Source organism: Narcine bancroftii, chromosome 2 (genome assembly GCF_036971445.1).
Source record: "Narcine bancroftii isolate sNarBan1 chromosome 2, sNarBan1.hap1, whole genome shotgun sequence".
NCBI lineage: Eukaryota > Metazoa > Chordata > Chondrichthyes > Torpediniformes > Narcinidae > Narcine > Narcine bancroftii.
In genome coordinates, this window is record NC_091470.1 from 156,390,269 (window position 1) to 156,401,580 (window position 11,312).

Sequence of the window (11,312 nt, forward strand, 5' to 3'; positions counted from 1 at the left end):
AAGAGACCACAAAAGACAATAGAAACAAGAAAGAAGAGAAGGAAAGGGCAACAAAGAAACAACAGATGGCCAACCCAGAGGAAGAAGAAGAGGAAGAGGAAGAGTACAGTGAAATAGAAGAAGAAAAGAAAGGCAAGATAAAGAAGGTACTTTCTCTTATTAAAGGATACATGGAGTCATTTAAAGAATGGCAAACACAGGAATTTAATGATTTAAGAAAAAGAATAAACAACACAGAAGAGAAAATGAATAAAATAGAGACGACCTTAACAGAAATGGGAAAGAAAATGGACAAGATGGAAGAGCGGGCAGTAGCCGCAGAAATGGAGGTAGAAGACTTAAAAAAGAAATTGGAGGAATCTAATAAAAAAACTAAAGAGACACAAGAACTACTAGCTCAAAAAATAGATACAATGGAAAATTATAACAGAAGAAATAACATAAAGATAGTGGGCCTTAAGGAAGATGAAGAAGGCAAGAATATGAGGGAGTTTATAAAAGATTGGATCCCTAAGACCCTAGGATGTCCAGAACTACAGCAAGAAATGGAAATAGAAAGGGCACATAGAGTATTGGCCTCTAAACCACAACCACAACAAAAACCAAGATCTATTGTAGTAAAATTCCTAAGATATACTACAAGAGAAAAGGTACTGGAGAAGACAATGGAAAAAGTAAGAGAGGGCAACAAACCACTGGAGTATAAAGGGCAAAAATCTTCATTTATCCAGATATAAGTTTTGAACTCCTAAAGAAGAGAAAAGAGTTCAATACAGCAAAGGCGATTTTATGGAAGAAAGGGTATAAATTTATACTAAAGCATCCAGCGGTATTGAAAATATTTATTCCAGGACAACAAAACAGACTATTCTCCGATCCAGAAGAAGCACAAAAATTTGCAGAACAATTACAAAAATAGACTGAGGGAGGAAGACGGGTAATGAGAGTTAAAATGATCACGATTGATATGTATGCGGGTAAAGAGGTATAAGAGTGAATAGAGACAATGTGCATACGTGAATGTATCTGTACTTAGAGGAAAATATAGATAGTATAGACAAGAATTAATAAGGGAAGGTAATGGAATAGAGAGAATAAGGAGGGAATTAAAAGAGTGACCTTTGTGACATATGAAAAGTGAAATCTTTTCTGGGGGGGCGGGGTGGGGGGAAATAGCAGTCACTGCAAAATCAGTTGACGCTTGCGAGTGGATTCGCAAATCCAAATGGAGAGGGGAGATGTGGTTGTCCGACAAGGGATAAAGGACAACTCAGGAGGGGAAGGGGAGATTGGGGATAAAGAAGATAGAAATAGGAGAATAAGGAAAATGTTGGATGTTGTAGGAATGTTGTCTTATAAAGAGTTGAAAATAAGAAAACAGAAATGGAAAAGGAGGAAAGGAAATGATGGAAAAACGGAAAGAGAAGATAAACAAAATATAAAAGGGCTACGCTGAACTATATGACTTTAAATATTAATGGAATACATAACCAAATTAAAAGGAAGAAACTACTAAATTTAAATGAATAAATGGATTCCATTAGAAAAAAATAACATATAGGTTAAGAAATAATATTGAAATATTCGAACAAGTATGGGAGCCTTACATTAAATACAATAGCGAAAACCTACCGGGGACAAACATTACCTAAGTTGATGGAAGGAGAAGGAAAGAAAAGAATGGACTCAGTAGAATTTCTGGTGTATTTTTGTTGAATGACAACATTGTCTGACTGGCTTAATGCAACCTAGATTGTATACCTAAAATGGATGAGAGGGGGGGGTGGGGGGGGTGGCTTGGGAGGAGTGGGGGGGGGGGGGGGAGAAAAAGTCACTGTATATATGTGAAAAAGAAATAGTGTATATCATGGCTAATGTGATTTATGGTGTGAAAAATAAAAAATAAAAAAAAAAAAATACTGGCCAACTATTGCTGAACACTGACATGAGAGGCATCAGATGCTGAGTACAAATGAAAATCAATGGCAAAACATTTTTAGATCAGTTGAACTAACGCAATGTGTCAGCATCATTATATGACTAATTTAAGTTTAAGTTAATTTAATGTTTCTCCAACTTTGTACGGGATACAGCAAATCTGATCAAACATGTGCAGGGTTTCTATCTCCAGCTGTCATAGTCTCAGCAGGCTCAGTGAAAAGTAATGGAAAACCAATATCTCACTTTTGAATGAAGAGTTGCACTGAAGCTCGAATTTCCATTGCATTTTCTTAGTGAGTGAACAGTGTTACTAGGAATATAAACAAACACATGCACTGCACAAGATCTCATAACCTTGAAGCTATTTCATATGCTCTTGTGTAACCTGTCTCAATGCACATCAGCTGAGTGAATGAAAAGAGAACTTTTTTTTTTCTCCAATCTCCTTCCCTCTCAGAAAGACATTATGGTCTCCAACTGCCAACACCAAAAACAAAATTCTTGAAATCAGCAGGTTGAGCGGCAACAATGGGGGAAAGGAAATTTCAACGTTTCGGGTCGAGACCCTCCATCAGGTTTGTTTTTTTATATCTCATTTACAGAGTTTTTGGTAATTTGGAATGTCTTAGATATCGGAATACTGACCCCAGAGGTGCAATGTTCAAGAAATCTGTCTTAAGAGAAAGATTAACGAGGCAAGAAATAAACTCACTCCAGTAACACATAGGATATCTCTTTATATAATGATAAGGTAATGATTACAACCTTCTCGTGCTTTCTTTTGTCTTCATTAATTACATTTACTTACATCATCATTGTATCCCATGTGCATTCCACAATCCAGCATCACATTTTTCCCACCAATTGAAACCAAAATACAGCTACGACCCACATCTTGGCCAGCCCCTGAAAAAGAACAAGGGATTTTTTTTTCTTCTGAACTGTTTACACCATGAATTCTTATGCAATAACTTTGCTTAATGTTGTATTTCTTACCCAAAGGTGTGACTTTTATTTCAGGCATTTTTAACCAGGAATCCCTATGCCAGATCTGAGTTAAGTCAGCCACTCATCCTAAAATTTGTAAAACAAATTGGTTAAGTTAAAAGAACATAATATAAGCAAAATACAACACAAGATATCACCAGCTGTGGATCTCCTCATTGAAGGTATGAATAGGGGAAGATATGTCCACATATCGAAGGAGAAGGAAAAGTACTATCGCCATTTCACACTTTGAACCTAATCAATATTTAATATTTAACATCTGAAAGTGTATGTACACACAATTGATCCATAAAACTACAACCTATAATAAACATCTAATAATTGGTGGAATAATATAACAATAGAATAATGCTATAAAAGCATTTTGATACTTTAACTGGAATTAATCATATCCCTTTGTCCTTTCTCATAATCCTTGTTAAAACAATAGTTTTAATCTTAACAACTATTTATGTAATAGCTGTGTGTAAAAACAAAAAAAATGGTGCTATGGTTTCTTACATTCCTCAGCTTTGTTACCTTATACAAATCAGAAGAGACAGGCTCTCCCTGTTTTATCATTTGAAATATATAAGAATATATCAAATCTTCTGTCCTGGCGAGAAACAAAAGACCCACTGTTTGTGACTAAAAAAAACCCTCATGTACTGGAAAACCAAAATAGGAATAGAAAATACTTCAATGCTCAGCAGTTCAAGCAGATCATTTGTAGATTTTTTAAAAACTTTGCTAGCATTTCAGATTGATGAATTATCATCCAGCTGCACAATTTATTGTTTAAATTCCCCATTTTTGTGCCTGTTACCATAACTATACCCTCCAATTCAAAATATATTGATTACATCTTTGTGAAACAAGTGAGAGCATTTTTCAAATTAGAGGTATTTTATAAACATTTGATATTATCACCTCCTCCAAACTCTCTTTGCATACTCTACAGTTGTGCATTTTAAACAATGAGTATGCGGTGTGTATGCAGTTAATGTATGGGGGATATTGAGTTTAATTGGGCAGCATGAGCTCATAGGCAGAAGGGCCTGTTACCATTCTGTATGTCTAAATTTAAAAGTTTACTTATTGTGGATTAGGCAACAATTTATGATACAGGACAAGTTTGTGAAAAAAAGTAAAATGATCTTGCATGCTGTAACTGTGATTCAAAAAAGTCGGATTTAGCCTCTAATTATTCGTTATGGATTCACACCGAATCATTCGGATCACGTTAAACAGCGCAGTTAATGTCTGTGACACTTTGGAGACACCATCGGTGAGGATGCACAATGTTAGAGAGCATTTCCCAACTGTGGCACTGCATAAGAATAAAAGGACATCCCTTTAGAACAGAGATGACGAGAAATTTCAACTGGAGGCTGATTAATCTGTGGAATTTGTTGTCGAATTCACAGATGTCTGTGGAGGCCAATATTGGGATGACTTAAAGCAGAGGTTGATATGTTTTGGTTGATATGTTTTGGTTAAAGCAGAGGTTGATATGTCAAAAGTTATGATAAAAACATAGTAAATGCTGGAAGAACTCAGCCAGTCTTGCAGCGTCCATAGGAGGTAAGATATATTATCGACATTTCAGGCCTACGTCCTCCCAAGGTGTAAACAAACAGCAGATAGGTGTCTCAATAATGACTGAGAAAGGAAGTAGAAGAATGGGAGAGGGAGGAGTCCAGACCAACGGACAAAAGGTGTTCATTGAATATGATGAGGAAAGTAAGAATTGATTTTGGATGGCATTAACATCGATTTCTCCAATTTCCATTAACCCTTCCCCTGCCCCCATTTACGTCCCCCTTTTCCCTTTCCTCCAGTCCTGCCTCTCACTCTCTCTCTTCCCTCTGACTGCTTTCACAGAGTCAAAGTCAAATCTCACCATTTCTCATCATAAAAACACAATCCTAGAGCAACTCAGCCGGTTGAACAGTGTCCTTTAAAGATACAGAACCGACGTTTCGGGCTTGAGCCCTTCATCAAGATATAACTTTTCCTCTTCATCAAGATAACTTGATGAAGGGCTCAAGCCCGAAACGTCAGTTCTGCATCTTTATCTTTGGTCTATAAAGGCATTTTGTGTTTTTTTTAAATTTCAACCACCAGACTTTCATGTGTCCATTCTTTTTCTCTTATCAAATCCAATTAATAATTTTGTTGTCTGTTGACCTGGACTCCTCCCATCTCAGTCTTTATTCAGACGCCTGTCTGCTTTTTGCTTATACCCTGAAGATGGGCTCAGGCTCGAAACGTCCGTTTAAAAGAGCAGGCAGGCCCGGCTAAGTTCCTCCAGCATTTACTGTGTGGTTTTCACTCCGATCACAGCGTCTGCAGACCTCGGTTACGAGGATGAGGACAAGGCAGGAGAATGGGGTTGAGAGGAACGATTCGAAAGGCGGAACGGAGTCGACGGGCAGAATGGCCTCATTCTATTCCTATGGCTGTGATCGGCGCTCCACGAACCTATCTATTTTCTGTTTAGCAGGCGAGTCCCTCGCCACGTTCCCCCCACACGTGAGCAACACCGACTGCGCGTCCACTTCCAGCACCAACTCCAGCCCCCCGCTTCGGGCCTACCTCAATCCCGACGCACTGCGACGGACGTTACCCTGACTGACGGGCGGTCGAGCCAATAGGATCGCCGATCTCAGTTGACCAATGGCAGCGAAGCGAAGGGCAGGGTTTCCGCTGTCCCCGCCTGATTGGATATGGCGCACGTTGAACCTTTCAGGCTGAGTGAAGTCTTGGAGTCGTTCAAGAAGTGTCTGACTGAGAACGGGGAGCTGATGCAGGAACACTACTTGAACGGCTGGAAGGGGCTAGTGAAGTGAGTGAACTCAAGGAATCCTTACAATAAATCTAAATTGGATTTAAACAGGAAAGTCTGCAGATGCTGGCGCACTCCACACAAGTGCTGCAGAAACTCAGCAGATCTTGGAAGTGGTTCTCAACCTTTATTTTTCCACTCGCATTACCACCTTAAGTCATCCTTTACTAGCCACACAACATAAGGGATGACTTAAGGTGGAACGAGAGTGGAAAGAAATGGGTTGAGAAGCAACATTACAGACCTGAGCCCCTTACTCAAGATAAAACCACAAAGCTGGAGAAACTCAGCAGGTCAAACACTCTATCTTCTTCTTTGGCTTGGCTTCGCGGACGAAGATTTAAGGAGGGGGTAAAAAGTCCACGTCAGCTGCAGGCTCGTTTGTGGCTGACAAGTCCGATGCGGGATAGGCAGACATGGTTGCAGCGGTTCAAACACTCTATATAGCAAAGATAATGATACATAACCAACGTTTCGGGCTTGAGCCCTTCATCAAGGTATGGACAAAATATAGGGAGGAGACTGAATAAAATGGTGAAAGAGTTTATATATTCAACCAAGTGAAGTTTGTTCAGTGTAAGAACAGTATAATATTTTAAACTGTTTATTTTTAATGCAGACATCAGTTAGGCATTGTAAGAGTAAGTTTCAGGCAACTGGAAAATACACTTATCCGGCATCTACCATAGTTGCCAGATACCAGTGTTTTTGCTGTATATAACCAACATTTTGGGCTTGAGCCTGTCATCAAGGCATGAATGAAATGTAGGTTTTTGCTCCTACCTTGATGAAGGGCTCAACGTTGGTTATGTACTCTATAGAATACACTTTCACCTGCTGAGTATCTCCAGCACTTTGTTTATTAAATTACAGATGTAAGGAATCTAAAATAAAACCAAGAACCCAGTCTTCAGCCTGATGTGTTGACACAGCTGATGCAACCTTGAACTGCTGACTATTTTCAGGGTTTTTGTGTTGCAAAAGAATGCTGTCATTGAATTGAGTGTGAGGGCAAAGTGCAAATTCTGTAACGTACAGCATAATGTCTAAATTTAAGGAGGGTGAGAGAGTTGGATGTAATTTCTAATTGGAAAATATAGGGTCTTTCAAATACATTTTTAAGTTGTGGAATTCCTAATATAAGAAATAGGAGTAGGAGAAGGTCAATCCTGCTCTGCCGTTCAATGTCTAATAGTTTTTTTTATATATTAGTTATACCTCATGGATTTTTTTTCTCTTCACCTTCCAATAGAAACAAAAAAAATGTGGAAATTTCTTGACCTATAAACTTATGAATTTGAAGACCATGCCTTGCCTAAAATATTGTGACAACTCATGACTCCTATTTTTAATTCTGATTTCTAATTCTAAATGAAATTGCCATGGAGGCAAGATTCCATATTATATTTGTTACTCGTTCTCTTTTTAGGTTCATGAATAGCCTCGGTACAGCCTTTGCCTTTATTTCAAAAGACGCTGTCACCAAAATCCAAATTCTGGAAAACTATATAAGTAGTGAAAATGGCAGTGAATATGAGACAATTCAGTCAATGGTGAAGTACGAGGTCAACCACAAACTTGTGAACTTGAAGAGGCGAGGTGATCACTGGGATTCTGGCTGCCGTACTCTCCTGCGACTCCACCGTGCTCTCAGATGGCTGCAGCTCTTTTTGGAAAAGCTCCGGGTAGCTTGTGATGATAGCAAAACTTCAGTCTTATGTGCAGAGGCCTACAATGACTCTCTGGCAAATTTTCATCCCTGGATTGTGCGCAAAACTGCGATTCTTGCATTTCATTTTCTACCGAGCCGAGCAGAATTTTTTGAGATTATGAATATGGGTACAACAGAAAATGTAGAGGCTACACTCGGAGAAGCCATTCCACTTCTTTCAAAGGCCTATGACATCACACAGGATCTATATGCTCAATATGACTTGCTTGATCTACCATAAATCTGTTTTTGAAATACTGTTAATTTTCCATACGTACTAGGTAGCACCCAAATGTTGTTTATTGTTTGTGTCCCTCATCTTCATTAAGTATCATGATCACTTAATCTGAGAATAAGTTGTAAATATTATTTAAATAGTAATCCCTTCATCCTGATGTTAAATATATTGGGCCTTTCTATTGGATGAGAGATTCAAATCCAGTTGAGACTAGTAGAATGAATGTATGTCCTGTCTGTTTGGATTCCTCAAAGTTGAACTTACCCTATAGTCTACCTAAAGGATGTGTAGTCTTTTTTTTCTAAAAGGTGGGGGGTGGCAGTGTAGAAAATAAAGAATGATCTTCCAAGGATCAGCTGCAAGTTATTTCTGCAACAAATCATTACTACTAAAGCCAGTCTGCAAGTGATTAGTCCCAAGTGGAAAGTCATCTGTTCCAGAATACTCCCATGTCTCATCTCCAGAACATACTTTTGGGTTAAACCTTGGCCTTTTCCAAATTCTCTTTTATGTCATTTTGCCTATCAGTGGCTTTTGCATTGTGCTTTATGGGGGACATTTAAATTTGAGCACAGTTTCTTTCTTTTTATGTTTGAATACATTATTCTAAATATTTTACCAGATTGAAAATGGTCATATTTATGAGTTTCTAGCAACATTCCCTTTGAATGAGACAATGTGCAAATAAGTCTAATTACGAATCAGTAATATTTTGTGTCCCTCATCTTCTGTACCTTCTAATTTCCTAGGACAGCAGCAGTTTGTATGAGTGTTCATTCTTCGGGTGTAACTATGGACCACAAGGCCATGGGCTCAGAATCACTTGGCTGTGGGATGTATAATAGCCCCATTGGGTTCAGTTATCGACTTCATGAAGATTTGCACATTTATGAACAGGCAAAACTGACCAGGACTGAGAACTGTGGCTGATTTGTGTTCCTGTCTCTCTCCAACAGCAGAATGATCAGGGCAATTAGGTCAGCAAGCTGTGACTGCCAGCCATGGAATAAGTGAGAGCTTTTCATCATACAATGATGTACAAAGAGTGTAACAGCAAGTAAATGAAAGAGAATGGAGGAAAAAAAATATAACCCATGTTAATTTTCTTTCACTTTGTTTATCTTTCAATTTACAAGTTCATAGAATTTCCCTCTCACTTGCTCTTGGCAATTTTAGGTGACTTGGTCAAAATAGCATTGAAAATTAAAGTATTACATATGCTGGAAATCAGGAAAAATGCAGAAGGCAAGGTGGTCAATGGCATGTTTGGATCATTCATTGGAATACTACTGTGTTCTGTTGAAGATTATCTGTTCAAAACATTCTCCAGACATGCTGTCTATTTCCAGCACGTTGTTTACATTTAAGATGTAGCACATTTCTGGCTTGGTTGTCAAGCAATGTATAATATTCAGAGTCTGCTATGAGATGTAAATAATTTGAGTGAAAGTTATTTCATTCAAGGGTGGCACGGTTGGCGTATCAGTTAGCGCAACGCCCTTACAGTGCCAGGATCGGGTCTGGGGTTTGAATCCTACACTGTCTATAAGAAGTTTGTATGTTCTCCCTGTGTCTGCGTGGGTTTTCCCTGGGGTTCTCCAGTTTCCTCTCACCATTTAAAATGTACCAGGGGTGTAGGTTAATTGTGAGTGAAATGGCAGACTCATGAGCTGTAATGGCCTGTTAATAAGCTATATGTTTAAATTTTTAAAATAATTTAGAAAGCTGATACACTGCACAAAGTCGTAAGATAACTAATATAGGAAAAAAATTCCTGAAACTTGCTTGTCATCCCAATACATTTGAAAGAGAATTTGTAGAAAATTGTTGCTTTTCATAATGTTTCACATTTTGTATATTTTACCAGCATATTTAATCCTCCATGATGGAAAACTAAAAGGGAATTTATACTTAACATCTGATTTGTGTTCTGTTCTTCAGCAAGACTAAGCCTGTTGTTACCCCCTTGCCTTTTCCTCTTTCTGGTGCATTCTTTAAGCGCTTTTATTTTCAATTCTGTTGCTTTCAATGGGATTGGATCTGAGCCAAGCAAGTCTGCCTCCTTAACAAAGTTACTGATTTTCAGACATTGAATTTCTTGGGTCATCCAGTTTTAGAGTTCCCAACATGAGCAACAGATTTTGTATCAAGTACTGGTCTCTCTGGGCTGTGTGCTTCGTCCACTGATCCATGGAGTAGATTAAGCCGGTAGAAGAACACAGACTGATTGAATTCAAAGCCTCTGAAATCTAAGCAATGCCAGTCAGCTGGCAGGAAAGGAGGGGAAGCAAGTAGCCACATACTATTTGAGTGGAAGCTGTGATCTGATTGTGGTTCCAAAGTCTTTTTGGCTCAGAACAAGAGAGAAAAAAGAACACTAATAAATAGGTTTCATAATTAAATATCAGTATTAATTATTCAAAGGCCATTGAAACAACTTGAGTTCAGTAAATGGGTGTGATTTGCATTTCAACAATATCTTCCATTGTTATGTCTAAATTTCAAATGTGAAACTACCATTACATCTATCGATGCACAATTAAAACAATACTTGCCTGTCAGAAATAACTAACATTTCGGGTCAAAAATGTGATTTGTATCGAATCTTGAATTTGTAAATTGAGTAATTATGTTTGCTTTAAGCAATAAATTATGGTGTTGATTATTTTAGCTTTGAGTGTTGTATATGCACAAACCTGGGTCCGTCATTTGGGGGGATCAAAATTGCTAACTGAATTTCTCAGTTCTAAATTGATGCCACACATGTTCTCATGGGTTTGCTCTTAAAGAATAATAATTAGAACAAAATCAGTTTTGCAGTTAAAATTAGATCCCGTTTGCATCAAATAAACCTGACTTCCATATTGAAACACTCCCTACCCTGAAATGGAATAGTGTTTTTAAATCCCTTGTACAACAGTATTAAATGGCTGGATCTAATTTGAGGTGATGAAGGTCAACTATAGTGTTTGATTTCATAGGAACAATACCACTGCGAGTGAACTGAAAAGCCATTCACCAAGATAACCCAGAACATCTTAAATAGATTTAAAGCCCCAAAACGTTACTGCTCTGACCTGAACAAATTACCATTGCCATATTGTCGAGAGATGTAAAACTACCATAGAAAAGTACCAAAAGCCACGATGAAACCATTTAATGCATGCGAACACAACCTTCTGGGAAAACACCACCATTGATGGTCTAAATTACAGCAATGTTTGAAATGTACCATTTGTCCAGGCTACTTGGCGGAGACCCTAAAGCTCTTTGTCCGCCTCCTTTGCCTTGCATTGCTATTATGTTTCATGTACAGGTACATGTGTTTCAGGTACTTTATCAGTATTCCCACAACACCAGGGTCTGCTCCAGTGTTACTTCCTGATGTGTAAAGTATTGGGTAATCATTAAAGTTATTGTGAACAAAATCATAAATGTACTTCTGTAATTGGTTGAATTATAAACGTATACATGTTTATGGATATCAATACTTGGATATTTCTCAGGTTATCATAATTCACGAATTGTTTTAAAATCATCCAGTAATGATGTAAGTGTCCAATCAGGAGACATTTCTGGGAACTGGG

General features: G+C 38.0%; 2 protein-coding genes across 4 annotated transcripts in view; one reads left to right on the top strand and one right to left on the bottom strand.

Moving 5' to 3' along the window:
- Positions 1-5,623, bottom strand: part of ints11 (integrator complex subunit 11) — a 43,368-nt gene extending 37,745 nt beyond the window's left edge. The window contains exons 1-3 of one of the 3 annotated variants that reach the window (XM_069918758.1): positions 5,527-5,623; positions 2,938-3,015; positions 2,750-2,847 (exon numbers count right to left, since the gene is read on the bottom strand). In XM_069918758.1, the coding sequence (XP_069774859.1) occupies positions 2,750-2,847; positions 2,938-2,965 (126 nt within the window). In that variant the 5' untranslated portion in view covers positions 2,966-3,015; positions 5,527-5,623. The other 2 variants (XM_069918757.1, XM_069918759.1) reach the window with 2 other exon arrangements.
- On the top strand, positions 5,170-11,114 carry cptp (ceramide-1-phosphate transfer protein). Its single transcript, XM_069918764.1, has 2 exons — positions 5,170-5,776; positions 7,206-11,114. The coding sequence occupies exons 1-2, from the start codon at positions 5,658-5,660 to the stop codon at positions 7,726-7,728; spliced, it is 642 nt and encodes a 213-aa protein (XP_069774865.1). The 5' UTR covers positions 5,170-5,657; the 3' UTR covers positions 7,729-11,114.
- The last annotated feature ends 198 nt before the right edge of the window (positions 11,115-11,312 follow it).